The sequence below is a fragment of the Acomys russatus genome, chromosome 4, assembly GCF_903995435.1.
Source record: "Acomys russatus chromosome 4, mAcoRus1.1, whole genome shotgun sequence".
In the NCBI taxonomy this organism is placed as follows: domain Eukaryota; kingdom Metazoa; phylum Chordata; class Mammalia; order Rodentia; family Muridae; genus Acomys; species Acomys russatus.
The window spans coordinates 50,195,263-50,215,611 of NC_067140.1; the positions used below are offsets into that span (position 1 = coordinate 50,195,263).

The window sequence follows — 20,349 nt, forward strand, 5'->3', positions numbered from 1 at the left end:
GCTAGTGAGTTCAAGGTCAGCCTGTGCTACATAATACTCCATCTTAAACAACAAAATTTCTAGGCAAATTAATTGTATTAGTTTTCGTCTTCAAGTACAAAGTGCTAATTACTCACATACTTTTTCTGTTATTATTTTGTTTTGTCATTTGAGACAGGGTTTCTCTGTGTAGCCCTAGCCTGGAACTCACTCTGTAGACCAAGCTGACCTAGAACTAAGAGATCCATCTGCCTCCAGCCCTCCCAAGTAATGGGATTAAAGGCGTGGACCACCACCATCCGGCTTCCACATACTTTTAAAATGGCTTATATTCAATTTTTCACAATGAAAGTCTTGATTACTCACTCAATAGAGAATAAAATTTCACCCCAAATCCCTTTTCCTCTACCACTAAAACCAAAACATAGTGTTTTGGGCCACTGATGGTTCAATGAGTAGAGCATTTGTTGCTAAACCTGACAACCTGAATTTTATCCCCGAGGCCCACATAACACAACAGGAGAGAACTAACTCATGCAACGTGCCCTCTGACCCAAGAAGCATGCTGAATACTGAAAGATAACATGACGCCTATTTCTACCGCTTAGGCCAACTTTCTCATATACTGACTCGTTTGAAATGCACTGACTACTCACCCAAGCCTGACAGAAGGTAGTTTGTTTCACAGCCTGCACTCTGCTTGCTCAAGACACAATGTATCAGCCGGGTGGTGGTGGCGCATGCCTTTAATCCCAGCACTCAGGAGACAGAGGCAGGTGGAGCGCTTTGAGTTCGAGGCCAGCCTGGTCTACAAGGCGAGTCCAGGACTGGCAAGGCTACACTGAGAGACCCTGTCTCGAAAAACCAAAAAGCAAACAAACAAAAAACCCACAATATATTATAAGGTCAGTAACACAGTATTTAAGCAGAAGGCCCAGGATCCTATTCCTAGCGCCACACACACACACACAAAGTGGGAAATAGAAGGAGCCACGTTTGAGTGTCACAACCGAGAGATGTTACGGACATCTAGCAGTGCTCTCATCCAAAACCTCAAAGATGTTGCTACAGTGGGAAAAATCATGCAATTTTCAATGCTGAAACGTTTCTGGGGCGGGGGGAACCCTTAACCATCGACAAACGACCACACAGATTTTTATTCTAACCACGTGTCTTTCATATTCAGAATAAACCAGGTGTGCTCCTGTCCCTAAACGTTTTAACTTACCCTTATTTCCGTAGCGGCAGTTTCATTTCTCCTGCGATCACACTGCCCACGGCCACCCTTGACCTTAATGCCATAGACAGCCCGAAGCTGCTGCAGCAGGGCCAGTCTAACCAGCCTCTGATCCCACATCCCGAACACGTCGCCCACTCTCCGAGGCCGACTCCGAGTCCTCACTTTCGTCTGCCACCAATTCTTCCAATTTCCAAACACCCTCAGGCTTGAGCTCCGCTCCCGCTGCCTTCCGGCCACCTCTGGCACTCTTCTGGCCCAGGGCCACTTGCACTGCTTTCCTTCGATCCTTTATCCACTTCCACCGACCTTCTTTTCTCCCGCCACACTTCACTCTTGTTTCACTTCCACCGACCTTCTTTCTCGGGTCACTCGGCCCTGTCAACCACTTACACAAACCTTTTTCCCCCCTCTGAATCTTCCGTTTTCCGAGACTAACGCCTGCTGCTAGTTGCTCGCTTCCGGACACTTCCGCCTATCCGCTCCCACGCAGGGTGGCTTTCCCCGCTCAGATCTGTGAGATGGAACCGTCACCTTAGCCTCGTCCCTCCAGCCGGGCCAGCCGGCTGCTCAGGGATCTCCCAGTCCCGGTCCCAGCCCGGGCTGGTCCCCGCCGTCACCCCGTCTCACACGCCGCCTTTCCCCTAGCCCATCAGCCTGCCTATGGCCCCGGCCTGCTAACGTTTAGTGGCTCGGTTCATGCCTCCGCCCCACCTTCTCGGCACGCATAGCAGCCGTCCGGACCGCACCTAGGCAGTCGCAGCCAGGCTCAAACGCCAGCGCCAAACAGCGACCCTCACCTGATTGGCCAGCTCCTGTTTTCAAAATGAGGCCCCTTATGGGTGGCCAGGAGGTGCCTGACTGGAAGGTTCCGGCCAAGTGGTGCATGGAGTGTGAAAAGAGAGTGAGTAACACTTTCTATTTGACGATTTGTTTGGAAGAAAAAATGTCTAAAGAGTGTCCGAATAGACTTGCTTTTTTTTTCAGATAATATACTTCGGGGATCCGAATAGACACCTACGCCCCCTCCCCCTTTCCCTTTCTTGGATGCAACTAAAGGACCCATTACGGAGAAAACCGATTCTACGGAAGCCCGGGTGAATCAATCCTAGTTATGAAGCGCAAGCGCCAATATTTTTGAAACCCAGCCTCAAGGTCCTGGCTGGGAATCGGAACATGAGAAATTGGTTCTTATTTGAGTACTACATTTTCTTGTATAGGTAGTTAAGTATGACAAAGATTACTTGTCGCGAGAGAGTAGTGGAGGAATACGGAATCTACGGGGCACGTCTGCAGCTACAGTTTCCTTCTATGAGATTTGGCTAAAGGACCAGAGTCTGGTTACTCATTGCCATGGCCATTCGTGAAACTTCCGCTGTCTGATTTACATGCAGGTTGTCACCCTCTGACTCAGTCAGTCTCCTGAGCTGCCTTTGCATTTGCAAACGCCGGCAATCCCACCACCGGGTTCTGTTGCTCAGGCTAGAAACGTGTTCAAATACACAATATAACATACATATTTGCTTACGCCGCATGCAAAGTCAGAGCAGCGTTAGTTTTTTTGTTTTTGTTTTTTTTTGGGGGGGGGTGTCTTGTTTTGTCTTAGAGACAGGGTTTCTCTGTGTAGACTTGGCTGTCCTGGAATTCACTTTGTAGACCTCTCTGGCCTTGAACTCAGACATCTGCCTGCCTCCACCTCCCAAGGATTAAAGGCGTGCACCACGACGCCCAGGGAGATTCTCCCACCCCCCCTCTCCCGCCCCAATTGCTATTGGTTCTTTGTTATCTGATAGTGGCTTGGGCTAACTAGTTGTTCATTAATTGAGGAATTTAAGTAGGGGAATATTTTCATGCAGTCTTTTTGTTTCTCCAGTGAGTTAGCAAAGCAAGAAGACACAAAAATAAGATGAGGACTTGGTATAAGCAATCCTGGGAGATTGTTGGGAGTAGGAGGATAAAAAAGCAGTGAATGCTTAGACTAAGAGCTACGGGCAATCAATGGCTACTGAGAGAGGAGGATCTGTTTTCTCCAGAGATGAGCTCTCTGATAGGTTATCCAGTCCCAGAGGTCAGCCGGTAACACAGGAACATAAGAGCAACAAAGGAGAGGAGTAGGTTTGTCGCAGAGACTAGGAGTACATCAGCATGACATCGAGCATCATAGCAGACATGTAGGCTTGCTTCTGTAGCAGCTCCGCCAATAGGAAGCAGAGGGAGCTAACTCAAACTGACACAAAGCTTTAGGAACCTCACAGCCTGCCCCAATGACATACTTCCTCCTGCAAGTCTAAACCGCCTAATCCTCACCAAACAGCCACAAACTGGGGGAGTCCGTAAATGTCCAAGATTTACGGGAGACATCGCATTCAAACAAGATGTCGTATATACGTGTGCTCGTGTTCCATCCTAACTTTAAAAATAACTTACGTCGTGTGTATCCTTCTTTAGACCATGTTGTTCTGATTCTCAGATGGCTGAGAATTCCTTTTAAGGTGCTTAGATCAGCTCTTGAATAGTAAGTCATGTTTTCTATTTACTATTTACATTCATAAATGTATGTGCTAGCTAGTTTTATGTCAGCTTGGCACAAGCTGGAGTTATCTGAAGACAGGGAACCTCAATTGAGAAAATGTCACTATAAGTTCCAGCTGTAGGGCGTGTTCTCCATCTCTATGTCTCCCTGTCTCTGTCTGTCTGTCTGTCTGTCTGTCTCTCTCTCTCTCTCTCTCTCCCCCCCTCTCCCCTCCCTTCTTGCCTTGTTTCCCCCTTTTCTGCTGGGGTTACAGGAGTGCACCACATGCCGGCCTGTGTAGAGTATTTTCTTAATTAGTGATTGATGGAGGAGGATCCATGCATTTGTGAGTGGTACCATCCATGGCATGGCAGTCCTTGGTGTTGTAAGAAAGCAGGCTGAGAAAGCTATGATCAGCAAGCCAGTAAGCTACATACTCCATGGCCTCTGCATCAACTCTTGCCTCCAGGTTCCTACACTGTTTGAGTTCCTGTCCTGGCTTCCTTCAAAGGCAGACAGTGATGTGGAAGTCTAAGGCCAAACAAACCATTTCCTCTCCAAGTTGCTTTTTTGTCATGGTGTTTCATCACAGGGATAGTAACTCTAACTGGAACAGAAGTTGGTACCAGGGAGTAGAGTATTGCTGTGACAGGCTTGGCCATGTTCTTATAGGAATATGGAAGACACTGGAACTTTGGGCTAGAAGGACAGTTGAATATTTGAAGTGGAACTTACTGGGTTTTTCTATTAGAAGCATGGAAGAAATGGTGCCAAGAGCAATGTAGATGATGATGGCCTAGCCCAAGAGGTTTCGGAGGGGAAACATATTAGTAAATTGCGTAGAGACCATTCTTGTAACATTTTGTAGAAAATGTGGCTACTTTCTGCCCTTGTCAAAAAAAAAGAAAAAAGAAAAAAGAAAAAAAAGAAAGAAAGAAAAGAAAAATCTGCCCAAGGCTAAACTGAAGAGTTTTAGATTAGTGGCATTGACAGAGGACATTTCAAGACAACCTACTATTGACTGTGTTGCATGGTTATTAGTGGTTACTATTATGCAGATCTATAATGAAAACATGCTAGATAAAGAGAAATACAAAATGTACAGTTTGAGGAGAAAAGAAAGTGTAATGAAGTTACAAAGTGATAAAGAAAAAAAATTTTAAAGCCTGATGCTAAGTGAAATAAAGGACAAGACCCCACCCAGCTAAGCTTTCAACCTGTGAAAAGGAAATAAAGAAAATCGTAAGCAGTTAAGGAAACCATTAGCAACAGAAAGTTTGGAAAGTTTATGCAAATGTAATTGAAGGAGGGGACCAAGTTCTAGCCCCATCAAGCATCAGAGCTTGTTAACTTCTGCCATGTAGTTCTGGCTTTAGAGTCAAGAATACAAGACAGGAGTTGTGGAATCTCCTTCTGGGCCTAAGGAAAGCCACAGAGGCCAGAGGACTGTCAAGGATGGCTCTGCATGGGTGCCGAGAGAGGCTACTGTATGAGGCTGTGAAGGTGAAGCCTGAATTATGTTGGAAACCCCAAGATGTTGGAGATGTCAGAGTTGAGGGATACCTGTTAAGGAGAACTGCAGACCAGGTATGGAACCAGCCCAAGAGAGAGAAAGAAGCATGTTGCGGTCATTCAACAAAACTGAAAGGGCTGAAGCTCTGGAGAGCAGTTTGACATCAGACATGGAGATGCAGAGTTTGGACTTTGTCCTGCTGGCTTTTGGTCTTGCTTTGGTTCAGTATTTCCTCCCTCTGCCCCTTTTCCCTCTTTTTAGAATAGTAATGTATATTCTGTGCTATTGCATGTTGGAAGTATCTGATCTGCATTTTGATTTTGATTTTTACAGAGGGTTACAGTTAACAATTGCCTTGAGTCCTCAAAAGAGACTTTGAACTTTAGACTTTTAAACCATGTTGAGATTGATAGACTATGGAGACTTTTGAAGTTGAGCTGAATGCATTTTTGCGTTATGATATAGATACAAGCCTATGGAGGGGCCTAGGAGTAGAATGTTCTGGTTTGAATAAGAATGGTCCCCATATACTCATATATATAAATGTTTAGTCATCAGGGAGTGGTACTATTTGAAAGGGTTAAAAGGACGAAGAGGTATGGCCTTGTTGGAGGAAGTGTGCCATTAGGAGTCGATTTCCAGGTTTCAAAAGTCCATCCCAAGCCCAGGGTCTCTTTTTCTGCCTATGGATAAGGACGTAGTTCTCCACTGCTGCTCCAGCATGTGCCTGTGTGTTACCATGCTTCCTGCCATGATGATAATGAATTAAACTGCTGAAACTGTGAGCAAGAGCCCAGTCAAATTCTTTCTCTTCTGATAGTTGTTAGTCATGTTCTCTTGTCACAGAAAGAGAACAGGGACTAAGACAATGTGAATGTATGTATGTGTTTGTATATACACATATATATGCACATATGTAACAATAGTAATTGAAGAAAAAAAGGTCATGAAGTTAAGAGGGAGTAGGGGGGACATGGGACCAGTTGGAGCAGGAAGAGGGAGGAGTGGAGATGATGTAAATACAGTATTAATTTTTGACATTCTCAAAAAAATTTTAAAAATTTAAATAAGAAAAAGGCAGAGGGCTAAATGTGACCAGAATGTATTATACACATATGTGAAAATTTCAAAGAATAAATTAATTTTGCAAAAGTTAAGGTGAGGTGGCTGAGTGGAATCACCATTAAAGACAGGTTCCTTCAGAAAGCCATAAATTCTTAATGAGAAACAGTGCATTAAAGAGAAAACTGAACCTGTTCCCTGTCCTCTTGCTTCAGTCAGAACTCGAAAAAGAACTTATGTTGTGTACATCTTTCTCCAAACCACATTTTTTTTGGTCAGAGGGCTCAGAATTTCTTTTAAGACTCTCAGATCAGCTCTTGAATAATAAGTAATGTTTTGTCTTTATGCTGAGCTCCGATTTTAAAGCTGAACCCTTTAAAAGTTTAACTCTTCTTATGATGAACAGTAATGCTAATTAATTATATTAACATAATTGTATATTTGGTTTATCCATAGGCATTCAAAAGTAGAATACAGAATAACAATGACAAAATAAGCAGTAACTCAACAAGAGTAACAGCAGTAGAATTGCTCACAAATGAGTGATGAGTTGTTTTTAAGTTTGTTACAGTTAGCTTTGTAACTTGATACAACCTAGAATCACCTGGATAAGGCATCTGAAAGAAGGATAACTTACATTAGATTGGTCTATAGGTATGTCCATGGGGGGTTATTTTATTTAAATTAATTGATGTAGGAATCTCAGCCCACTGGGCGCGGTATCCTTCCCTCTCTAGGGAGTCGTGAACTGGATAAGTATAGAAATCAAGTTAGTACAACAAGAGAACACAAAGTGAGTGTACGCCCACCCGTTTCTCTCTGCTCTTGACTGTGGATGTGATGGGATTAGCTGGTTGCAGTTCATCCTTGGCTCCCCTACAATGATGGACCACAGACTAGCACTGTATGCTGAAGTAAACCTCTCTTTTCTTTAATATGCTTTCTGTCAGGTTATTTTATCATGGCAACAGAAATAAAACAAGGACAGACATTGGTACTGTGAAAGCGAGAGGAGAACTGCTGTGATAGACCTGGCCATGTGGTGGTCTGAAAACGGCCCTCACAGGCCGATGGGAGAGGGGCACTATGAGGAGGTGTGGCTTTGTTGGAGAAACTGTGTCACTGGGGGTGGACTCTAAGATCTCAGCTGCTTTAGCCAGGCCCACTGTCTCACTCTCTTCCTGCTGCCTGCTGATCTGGATACAGATCTCTCAGGTCCCTCCCCAGCACCATGTCTGCCTGCATGCCACCGTGCTTCCTGTCATGATGATAATGGACTAAACCTCTGAACTGTAAGCCAGGTCCAGTTAAATGTTTCCTTACAAGAGCAGCCATGGTCATGGTGTCTCTTCATGGCAATAGAAAGCCTAAGTAAGTCATGCTGTGAACAATTTTTGTGGGAAGAATGTGGAAGCATTTGGTACATTGGGCTGGAAAACCCACTGAATACCTGAAGCAAAGCTTAATGGGATATTTTAGTGGGAGCTTCGAAAGTAATAATGTTGAATTAAATATGGACAGTTGCAGCCTGGCTCATGAGGTTTTTAGAAAGGAATAAAGAGTACCAGGAACATGTATAGGAGCTATTTATGTAATATTTTGGCTAAGAAGTTGTGTGTTCTAATGAGACTAGGGCTGAAGAGGTAGCTGTGGTTAGTAAAGGGATCAGCTCACTGAAGTGAAAACTGTGTTTCACTAGGAGAGCAGAAAAGTATTTCCTTGGTGTCAGCACACAAAAGAAGATGCAACCGGTTCAATGAGGGCTAGCTATATTTCAAGCTGGTAGCAGAACTTGGGAATGTACATGTCATTCATGTGGTACTGGTTTTGACAGCATGAAAGATTAAGGTTTTGTGGAGAACAGATGAGACTGGTATTGTATGGCAGGATTGGAGTTTCTCTGGAAAGGCCTCTAAGAAGACATTTAATGGGTCTGTGAAGGTTAAGTTTCAGTTAAAGTGCAGATTCCAGGACTCTACACTTGACAGGATCATGGGACGTCTACCAAGAAAGGTGAAGGTATATGGTAGAGATAATCTATACCCAAGAGAGTTTTGTGTGTGTGTGTGTGTGTGTGTGTGTGTGTGTGTGTGTGTGTCAGATGGCACAGAAGGGTGGGCTACTCAAGCTCTTCGAACCTAGAACATTAATTGCGTTGTGAGCTCCAGATGGTGGACATGTTTTGTTTTGGTATGAGTGTTCACTTGCTATGCCTTTGATTTTCCATTTTGGAATAGGAATGCTTGTTTGGTATAACTGTATCTATCTTGTTTTTTATTGTATATGGTTTGGACTTTTAAAGTGTTGGAACTATGGTTCTGGGACTTTTACAGTTGTACTGTATTTTATATTATTTAAAAAAATAATGGGGGCTAGGGAGATACTTCAGTGGTTAAGAGCACTGGCCGCTCTTCCAGAGGTCCTGAGTTCAAGTTCCAACAACCACATAGAATCTCACAACCATATATAATGGGATCCAATGCCCTCTTCTGGCCTGCAAACATTCCTGTAGACAGAGTCTTCACATACATTAAATAAATAAATGAGTCTTAAAAAGTAATTTTAAAATTCTACATAAAAAATAATACTTTGGAGACAATGTTGGAAGGTTATGTCTAAAAAATGGTGGGTTTTGGGCTGGATTGCTAGCTCAGAAGTTATAGGTGTATACAGCTTGCCTTAATTATTTTTCTATTGTTGTGATAATATACTATGTCCAAGGCACTGTATAAAAGAATGTGTTTAATGAGGATTATAGTTTCAGAGGGTTAGAGTTCATAATGACAGTTTCAGAGAGGTAGAGTTCATGATGGTGGAGCAAGGACATGGCAGTAGGAACAGCTGAGAGCTCACATTTTGATCCACAAGCAGGAGGCAGGGAAAGACAGAGAACTAACTGGAAATGGTAGGGGCTTTTGAAAACACAAAGCCTGCCCCCAATGACACATCTCCTAGAATAAGGCCACACCTCCCAATCCTTCCCAAACACTTGTACCAACTGGGGACCAAATATTCAAACATATGAGCCTATGGGTCTTTTTTCATTCAAAACTCTTACAGAGGACCCTAGTTTGATTCCCAGCACCCACGATCCACAGTTCACTACCACCTATTACTCCAGCTCCAGGGAGACCCAATGGCTCTGGATTCCATAGGCATCTACACTCATATACATATACACTTTTTAAAAGGTTGTTTGTGTATCAAACTGATAAGAGGTGAAGTTGTAATGGTTAGTTTTGTTGATTTGACACAATCCAGAATTACCTAGGAGGAGAGGCTCAATGAAGCATTATCAAGAGTATCTTAATTGCCTTAATTAGTGTGGGGAAGACCCAGCCTGAAAGTGGGTGAGGCTGCATTTGGGGCTAGAGACAGTGTAAGGCCAGAAAAGAATAGCTGAGCACTAAGTGTGCGTGCATTCATTTCTGTTTAGTCTTGACAGTTGATGTGATGTGACCAGTTGCTCCAAGCTCCTGCCGCTCTGGCTTCCCTGAAGTGACAAACTGTAACCTGGAATTGTAAACTCAAGTAAACCCTTCCCTAAGATGGATCTGTCAGCATATTATCTCAGAAACAGAAATGAAACTAAGCCACTGATCCAGATTGTCTCTAGCAGTCCCCACGTGATCATTGCACAAGTAGATGAGGTTAAGTTCTATTCTTTGGGCCTTCCAGGAGGTAGATGCTAAGACAAACTTAGATGTGCAAGACTGCTATTGGAGGGAAGTACTTTAAAGTACCCCCATAAAGTAGCAGTAGTCAGAGGGAACCTTTAGACCATGACTCTTGCAAAAGGAAAACAGGAAAATAGAAGAATTGCATAAGAATCTCAAATTATAATACAGTTCTAAGCAAAAACTGACAAGCTGCTGGGAAGTTCCCCATCCACCAGCACATGGTAGAAGAATTTGCATGCAACAGGAAGCGGTAACACAGAACTCATCCCGATGAGTTCCAGGTTCTTCCCCACTTTTTCTTCTAACAGATTTAGTGTCTTTGGTTTTATGTTGAGGTCTTTAATCCACTTGGACTTGAGTTTTGTGCATGGTGATAAATATGGGTCTACTTGCATTGGAGAGATCAGAGATACAAGGCTCATACCTAAACATAATAATGGCTATATACAGCAAGCCAATAGCCAACATCAAATTAAATGGAGAGATACTCAAGGAAATTCCTCTAAAATCAGGGACCAGGCAAGGCTACGTGTAGATGTCTACATGTAGACATCCAGCTAGACCAGCACCATTTGTTGAAGATGCTATCCTTTTTCCATTGAATAGATTTGGCTTCTTTGTCAAAAATCAAGTGTCCATATGTGTGTGAAATTACTTCTGGGTCTTTGATTCAATTTCATTAGTCAACCAGCCTGTTTCTATGCCAGTAGCATGCGGTTTTAATTACTGTTGCTCTGTAGTACAGTTTGAGATCGGGTAAGGAGATTCCTGCAGAGGATCTTTTATTGTACAGGATTGTTTTAGCTATTCTGGGCTTTTTGTTTTTCCACAAAATTGAGAATTGTTCTTTCAACATCTTTAAAATATTGTATAGAAGTTTCTTTTAGGGATTGCATTAAATCTATACATTGCTATTGGTAAGATGGCCATTTTTACTATGTTAATTCTCCTGATCCATGAACAAGGGAGACCGTTCCACCTTCTGATCTCATCTTTAATCTCCTTCTTCAGAGATTTGAAGTGTTTTTCAGACAAGTCTTTCACTTGCTTGGTTAGAGTTATTCCTAGATACTTTATATTGCTTGTGGCTATCATAAAGGATATAGTTTCCCTAATTTATTTCTCAGCACGTTTGTCATTTGTATACAGGAAGACTACTGACTTTTTTGAGTTAATTTTGTATCCAGTCTCTTTGCTGAAGGTGTTTATCAGCTGTAGGAGTTCTCTGGTGGAATTTTGGGGGTCACTTATGTACATTATCATATCATCTGCAAATAGGGATAATTTGACTTCCTCATTTCCCATTTGGATCGCCTTGATCTCCTTTTGTTGTCTTATTGCTCTGGCTAGAACTTCCAGTACTATATTGAAGAGATATGGAGAGAGTGGGCAGCCTTGCCTTGTTCCAGATTTTAGAGGAATTTCCTTGAGTGTCTCCCCATTTAATTTGATGTGACTATTGGCTTGCTCTATATATCCTTTACTATGTTTAGGTATGTGCCTTGTATCCCTGATCTCTCCAAAGACCAAGCTCCTGGTTTTGTTGAATCTTTGAATTGCTCTCTTTGTTTCTAATTTATTGATTTCAGTCCTGAGTTTGATTATTTCCAGCTGTCTACTCCTCTTGGGTGTTTCTGCTTCTTTTTTTAATCTAAGGTTTTCAGATGTTTTGTTAAGTTGCCTATATGAGATGTTTCCAATTTCTTTATAAAGGTACTTGGTGCTGTGAATTTTCCTCTTAGCACTGCTTTCAATGTATTCCATAAGTTTGGGTATGTTGTTCCTTCATTTTCATTGAATTTTAGGAAGTCCTTAATTTCTTTCATTTCTTCCCTGATCCAGTTGTCATTAAGTAGAGAGTTGTTTAGTTTCCATGTGTGTGTAGGTTTTTTGTTATTTCTGTTGTTGTTGAAGTCCAGCTTTAGTCCATGGTGATCTGATAGGATACAAGGTATTATTTCAATCTTCTTGTACCTGGGAAGAGCCTGAAGCATATTGACACAGGAGAAAACTTCCTGAAAAGAACTCCAACAGCCCAGGCCTTAAGGTCAACAATTAACAGATGGAACTTCATGAGGCTGAGAAGCTTCTATAAGGCAGAAGACACTGTCAACAGAACAAAGCGACAGCTTACAGAATGGGAAAAGATCTTCACTAACCCTACATCTATCAAAGGACTAATATCCAAAATACATAAAGAGCTCAAGAAATTAAACACCACCAAATCAAATAACCCAATTAAGAAATGGGGCTCAGATCTAAACAGAATTCTCAACAGAGGAATGTCGAATGGCTGAGAAACATTTAAAGAAATGCTCAATATCCTTAGTCATCAGAGAAATGCAAATCAAAATGTCTCTGATATTCCATCTTATGCCCATCAGAATGACTAAGATCAAAAACTCAAGTGACAGCACATGCTGGCGAGGATGTGGAGAAAGGGGAACACTCCTTCATTGCTGGTGGGAATGCAAACTTGTACAACCACTTTGGAAATAAATCTGGTGCTTTCTCAGAAAATTGGGAATAGGACTACCTCAAGACCCAGCTATTCTACTCCTTGGAACATACCCAAAAGATGGTCCACCACACAACAAGGACATATGCTCAACCATGTTCAAAGTAACCTTATTTGTAATAGCCACAATCTGGAAACAACCTATATGTCCCTCAGTTGAAGAATGGATAAACAAACTGTGGTACATTTACACTATGGAATACTACGCAGCTATTAAAAACAAGGAAATCCTGAAATTTGCAGGCAAATGGATGGAGCTAGAAATAATCATCCTGAGTGAGTTAACCCAGATCCAGAAAAATACACATGGTGTATACTCACTTATAATTGGACACTAGCCCAGCAGAGATGTCCTCTGAGAGTCTTCATTTAGCTGGACATTGGATACTGGGACTTCCTATTGGGACTCTAGGTAAGAGGGGTAAGGAAGAATGGGGAAATAGAAGGACCCAGAGGGCCCTAGAAACCTACAAGAACATCATTAAGTCTGGGGGATCTGGATTCAGGTGGGTCAGCTAAAACTATTGTACCAACCAAGGACAATGCATGCAGTAAAGCTTGAACTCCTATCCAGATCTAGCCAATGGACACCACATTCTCCACAATTGTGTACAGAGCAGGGACTGACTCAGACATGAACTCTGGTGCCCCATATTTGACCACTTCCCCTTGGTGGAGAGACCTAGTGACACTCAGAGGAAGAGTAAGCAGGCTACCAGGAAGAGACCTGATAAACTGTGTTCTTGTAGTGGGGGACAAGGTCCCCTTCTATCACAGACCTAGGGGAGGGGAATAGAATGAAAGAACGAAGGAGGGGGAATGGGAAGATACAGTGAGGGGATAACAATTGAGATGTAATCTAAATAAATTACTTAAATAATTTTTTTTAAAATCCCAATGGATCCAAGAGTCAGCAACAGGATTATCAGTTGCTTACACTGTTGGAGTTAGGAAATCAGAGTTGGACATTTTGATGGCCTTGGAGAGTGGAGTAAGACAACTGGGGCTAAAATTCCACCTCTACCACTTAGTGATCGCTGGCCTTGAACTCACAGAGATCCTCCTGCTTCTGCCTCTGCCTCTGGAGTACTGGAATTAAAGGTGTGTTACAACCACCCAGCACTTATGTGATTCTTAAACTCCTCATATGTAAGCTGGACATAGTGGCGCGTGCCTTTATGTACTGGGAAGGCAGAGGCAGGGAGACCACTGAATTAGAGGCCAGGCTAGTTTACAAAATGGTTCTAGGATAGCCAGGGGTACACATAGAAACCATGTCTTGAAAAAAAGATCCTTATATGTTATAGAATCCACCGCAACAAGTTATTAGGAGAGTGACATGACTTGTGTTGTAGCCTCAACACCTCAATATGTGTTAAATATGTTTATGATATACTTAAATTGGTACAGAGTCACAAGCCTCAGCCTTCAGGGATTTTTGATAGATGGATGAGATGCAGAAAGGAGGGAAAAGGCCTCCATCAGACATGGTGTGCCCTGTTCTGTAAACTCTTCTCAGGATTCTTCTCGAATGACCATTCCTTCCACTTGTTAGACTGTGCTGCTGAACTTCACCTCCAGTTGCTTAGCAACAAGGACGAGGATACAAATGAAAGTCCCTGTGGTTATGTAGCAGACCCTTTACCAACTGAACTCTCCCTGCCCCATCACTGATAAGATTAGTCCCTTGCTCTACTGACTTTCCTGAAAAGTCAAGGAAAGACAAAAAACGAGTGCTAATGGGACCAATATTGAGGCATCTTCATTATGGCCCAATGGTTAAGACAGTGTTGTTTTTCAGGGATACAGGGCACCAGCTGTATGAGTTCATGACATTAATTGACTCAAATTCATGAACTAGTCTCCCACTGACCATGCCGGAGGGATGACAAACTGGGTAAAAATGTGTGTTAATCATAGACAGTGACTTACAACTCAGGAAGAAAGTAAATAGAAATGCATGAAGAGGCTTTGTGACCATCTCCCATCTACACACCCACTGTTTAGGCTCTGGACTCATTGGCTTGTTTGGTATAAAAGAGGTAGGGGACATCACTTGGAAATAGTTCTAGGAAACATTCTCTAGGAGAGAGTTGTTCATCTGTATAACCTCAAAACTGAGCACGTCAGTGGTGTTCTTGTCTAGTCTCTCGCAAAATTTAAATTCTGCAGCCTTCTGGGAAGCTCCATCAAAGGGAGAGGTGGTGAGAAACTACACACATTCAACATGGCGTGCCAGTCACTGATCCCCATGGCTTACCTGGGAACTGGCTGCTATGTCCTTTTGTGGACAAGAAAGCTAAGACTTAGAGAATAAAATTATACACCCCCACACATTAAACTTACTTCAGTGCTCAGTCTAACACACAATGCTGGTTGATCAAGTTCCAACCATTCCCGTGAGGATACAAGAACCTTGATTGCTAAGTCATCTTTTGATATCCCTGACTATAGGAACCCTCTCTAGGGAAAGCTGTCTCCCTCAGGAATCTCTGATTCCGCATAATGGGCCGGTTACTTTTATGATAGCTCTGACTTTCCTCTTCAGATTGTCCTGAGAGGTGAGATACTTAATTGTGGTCAAATGTCCTAGCCACTTTATGTTCTGGAGGTAGAGATTGATGCCATTTGTTTCTTGTGGAAAAAAAAAGAGAAGGCCTTGTGAGGAAAAAAAAATGACAATACCAACAAATGTGGAAATCCATTTCCTAAGTGTCCTCGAGGCTGACCACATGATTCTGTCTGTTTCCTGGGAAGAGTAACTTCTAGATTTCATAGTGTGGCTACCTATCACATAGCACTATTGTAAGGAAGAACATACGTGAGAATGCTTTGCACTGTAAATAGCCAAGAAAATGAGGTTATTTGCTTTAAATTGTAAAGGAGTTCATTGTAGAGTTATTATTTTGGGTCCAAATATACTCCTTATCACACTAAGGTCCATTCTTTTCAACACGTATCTAACTGTAAGTGGGGAGAGGTGGACCAAAAAGATGCATGCATGCATGCATACATACATACATACATACCAATGGCCTCTTCTAATAAAAAAATCAAACATTTTTTAACTGAAATGAAATTAACATTTGGATCAGCCATTACAGTTTTTTCCTTCTCATAACCTGTCTCACCTTTTAGCATATAAAGGTTTACAAACACTACCTCCCTCCAGGGATCGCTCCCTCCAGGTGACGCTTATAGAGGATCCTACACTTTCCTTCCAACCCTGCCCCCCTCTCAATATCTTTAATCTCCTTCCCCAACCTAATACCAACTATTTTCTGTCTCATTCCTGCATTGAAACCTTAGAGGAACTTCTACCCCACCCCTCACACATACAGGAGGGCACATTGCCCCCCCCCACCCGCACCATCCATTCTTGGTATACAGATGACAGCTCCTTTATACACGAAGGAGCCCAGAAAGCTGGCTATGCCATAGTGTAGATACTGAGGTGGTTGAGGCACAGTCCCTCCCTGCCCATACCACTAATCAACAAGCCAAACTAACAGCCCTTACCCGCGCCTTTCAGTTGGCACAGGGACAAACCTTAAATGTTTACACAGACTCCAAGTATACCTTTCATATCCTCTTGTCCCATGCTGCCATCTGGAAAGAGTATGGATTGCTAACAACAAAGGCGAGACCAATAATTAATGCAGACCAGATTATGGCCACGCTAAAAGCCTCCCATCTCCCCACAGCCATTGGAATTATCCACTATCAGTCACACCAGAGTGACACTCCATAGTCTCTAAAGGAAACAACCAGGCTGACGAGACAGTTAGAGCTGCGGCCCTTGGAAGCCTAAACGCGTCTCACCCACCAATAGAAATCCTCACACTACAACCCACCCACACACCCTCTCCCCCAACACTTGCCAAATTCTGTCCTATCTATACCAACTCTTTGATCCTAACGCCCCAGCTCTATCTGACTTTCTTAAAGCCCATGTACCTCAAAGGTACATTAAAAACTATTACCGTCTCCTGTAAAACCTGTCAGACCTCAAACCCCAACTCCAGGTACTGTACCCTCCTTTCCCTACTCACCAGGCTAGGGGCTCCCTCCTTGTGACTGACTGGCAACTTGATTTTACCCACATGCCCACCAGCTGTGCCCGGTACCTCCTGGTCCTGGTAGACCCTTTCTCAGCATGGGTAGAAGCCTTTCCCACTACTATCAAAAGGGCTCAGACAGGTTCTGACCACCTCCTTTGGGAGATCATTCCTCACTTTGGAGTCCCCGCCTCTCTCCAGCCAGATAAAGGTCCTGAGTTCACCTCTCAGGTTTCCCAAACCTCATCTAAAGCCTTAAACATCCCTTGGTATTTTCCTATCCCATACCATGCCCAGTGCTCAGGAAAGAGAGAATGAACTAGCCGATCCTTAAAAATGACTCTTACCAATTACTCTACCAGGAACTTCATCTTGGCTGGGTAAAACTCCTGCCACTCGCCCTCTTCAGGCTGAAGGCTCGTCCTAAAAAAAAAACTATTTCTATTTCACCCTTTGAGCTCACGCGTGGATGACCGGTTCTAACTTCCGGTGTTTCAGCTGACTCCTCACCCCTCCCTGATCATCTACTTTCCTCCTTACTCTGTCATTTCCGTTGCCTACTGTGGGACTTCACTGACCACCGTCTACCTTGTCCACACACTAACCCCTCCTCATCTCCCATCAACATTGGAGATCAGGTCCTTCTCTCTCCTCCGGACCAACGTCCCTCGGCTCTTTCCCCTAAATGGCAGGGCCCCCTCAAAGTAATTCTTGTTACTCCCACGGCTGCTAAACTGGAAGGCATTCCTCACTGGATTTGCCTTTCTCACTTCAAGCCTTTTACCCGCCCCTTGTTCTAGATAATACCCCTTCCTACAGATAGATTCCAACAAGACCCTGCTCCCTAAAGCTTCGGAGGATGTCGAGACCAACCACCTTGTCTCCTACTCAGGAAGATGAGGCAGCGGTGTTCGACTCTGCCGGATTGGGTACGTGTTTTCTCTCCTCCCCGCCTTGTTTGTTCTGGTCCGGGGCAACCCTTATGTTTGGAGATTCGAGGTTCAAGAAACCCTCATGCAGAACAGACAATCTTTCCAAATACGGAATTGCTCTGTGGGAGGCTGCCAGAGCCAATTGAAATCGCCGGCACACCTACATCTACACCCCCACCCCACTTCTTTGATACAATTTTTGTTTGCTTCGTTTTGGACCAAACGGAAGTCGTTGCAGGGAAGGAGCGGACACTTATGGGGGCTGCCCTTATTGGTCATGCCGGATCCACATGCCAGCACAGAAGAAGCTGCTTCATCTTTACAGAAAGACCCTCTTCTTCCGCATCCAGGACCCGTGGGACCCCAGATGGGAAACTGGCGTTACTGGTAAACTCGACCGACGATACTCACCTGAACTCCCGATAAGTACAATTCAGATCCGGAGAAACTATGTCCCAATTACCCAAACTTATGACATGGAGAAGGCGGAGAAAGTGATTAAACACTCCTCCAAGGTCCTGGCTTCCCTACCATCCCTTCTTCAAACAATACAAACCTGTCATTTCGTCTCCTGTTCCAGACCTTGACAATCTCCTTAATGTCACCCAGCCTGGCCGCTTTACAGATTGCTGCCTGTGTGTCTCTCCTGGGACCAGCTCACAGCTGCCACTGACAGCGTCCCCAGTTACCCTGTGAGATAACTCAACTTTGCCATTAACTAACTGCCCTAATTCTGGTGTTGCCATCACCCCCTACTTCATGTATATAACCCTCTTTGGAGTGGTAACTTGTTTCAAATCATCTGGGACACATTCTGTAGGAGTGTTAAACTCCCTAGATTGCAATGAAACTATAATCCTTGATACGTCATCACGGCCCCAGTGCCCTTCTATTCGCAACACAGTGGTACTCAAGTCTATCATCGTCTACCTGCTGCCTGCTCTGGAGTCTGGAGTCTTCTCTTGCCTGAGTTGGGAGTAATACACGGAGAAGAACAGGTGATGGTCAATGTTGTGGACTCTGGAGCTGCCCACCACAGTAAGCAGGCAATCCAAATCCTGCCCCTTCTGACTGTAGCAGGAATCACTCCAGGTATCAGAACAAGGACAGCGGGACTGGCCACGTCACTAACTTTGTAACATCAGCTTTGTTCCCAGTTTATCCAGAACCTCAAATAAGTGGCCCAGATGATACTGACTCTGCAGGGACAGATCGACTCTCTGGCAACAGTGGTGCTTCAAAACCGACGAGGTCTGGATCTCCTCACAGCTAAAGAGGGCGGTCTTTGTCTCTTCCTCCAGGAGAAATGCTGTTTTTATGTCAGCCAGTCAGGTATAGTAATAGTTAAGATCCAACAACTTTAGATGGATCTCCAAAAGCAGAAGGAACATCTATAGACTTCTAGCCTCGGGAACTTTGAAAATCCCATATGGAAATGGATTTTACCCTTCCTGACCCCGCTTCTGCTTATTTTTCTGCTCTTGCTGTTCGCTCCCTGCTTTATTAACTTTTTCTCTACATTCCTCCAACCCCAGATTTAAATAAATAAATAAATAAATAAATATATCTCCAAACTCTCAATCAGTTGTTTTTACAGGGCTATCTGCCATTAAACAGAGAACCAGATGCCATTGACAATCAGACATGACCTGATGGTTGGAACTAGCACATCATGAGAAAGACAACACCCCTTATCAGCTGGAAGTAGCGTGATAAACAAAGGCCCACCCATATTCCCTTCTCCCACCATCACTCCCTTCTGGTTCTTCATTTCTTTTTTATAATAACCAAAAGTGAGGAATGTTAGTAGTCAGGCAGCAATACAGTCACCCCTAAAGGTCCTGATGATGGCGGGAAAACAGGCAGCACCAAAGACACTATAGAAGCAGCTCCTCCTCCTCCTCCTCCTCTTCCTCCTCCTCCTCCTCCTTCTCCACCACCACCACCACCACATAACATCACCACCACACACCACCACCACCACACACCACCACCACCACAACTACCACCCCACCACCTGCCAGCAGGACTCAAGCCCCCCTAAACCAATGTGCACCTTCTGCGCATGCGTATGTACTTCCTGCGCATGTGCTAGTTTATAAAGGGAACGCCTCTCTCTCTTCTCTCTCTTTCTCCCCCTCCCCCTCTCCTTCTCCCTCTTTCTCTCCCTCCTCCTTCCCCTCCCTCTCTCTCTCCCTCCCCCACGTGTGTCTCCAGAGCTGGTCTCTGTATCCCCTAATAAACCTCTTAAGTGGATCTGCTGCGTAGTGTGATTCCATCCCTCCATACAGTCCACCCTTCATTTCTAACATCAAGACTGAATACAATTTTACTATGTATATACATCCATTATGTATATATGTTTTTTTGAGACAGAGTTTTTCTGTATAGCCTTGGCTGTCCTGTACCCACTTTGTAGACCAAGCTGGCCTCAAACTCAGAGATCCACTTGCCTTTGCCTCCCCAAGTACTGGGGTTAAAGGCACGTGCCACCACTCCCGGCTTTTATTTTATATATTTAAAGCAAAATTAATGCACATATTAATTTTACTTCAAAATAACTAAGAACTATACTAGACTTTACCAGTAGAGGGGAGTAAGGGAACATAAAATAACTTTTGACTTCAGGTAATTTTAGTGGATGAGTAGGCAGCAAAGCTCTCAAATCTATGCTTTTTCAATTAGCCAGTGGATCCATGGGAGCACACTAACTTTAACTAATAATTCTGTTTGTGATGGGCAAGCAAAAGATGTGTAGGTTAAAAAGACACTGACTTACATCAGAGATCATAAGAGAAGAGAAGAGTGAATAATGGTGGTTACTTTTGGAAATAGGGTCGCACTAAGTAGTCCAGAGA

At 43.6% G+C, this 20,349-nt stretch overlaps 1 protein-coding gene across 2 annotated transcripts in view; it reads right to left on the bottom strand.

Moving 5' to 3' along the window:
- Positions 1-1,577, bottom strand: part of LOC127188007 (neuroendocrine protein 7B2) — a 66,751-nt gene extending 65,174 nt beyond the window's left edge. For both annotated transcript variants that reach the window (XM_051144342.1, XM_051144341.1), the window contains exon 1: positions 1,208-1,577. In XM_051144342.1, coding sequence (XP_051000299.1) covers positions 1,208-1,336 — 129 coding nt within the window. In that variant the 5' untranslated portion in view covers positions 1,337-1,577. The remainder of the gene's footprint in view (positions 1-1,207) is intronic.
- Positions 1,578-20,349: the final 18,772 nt, after the last annotated feature.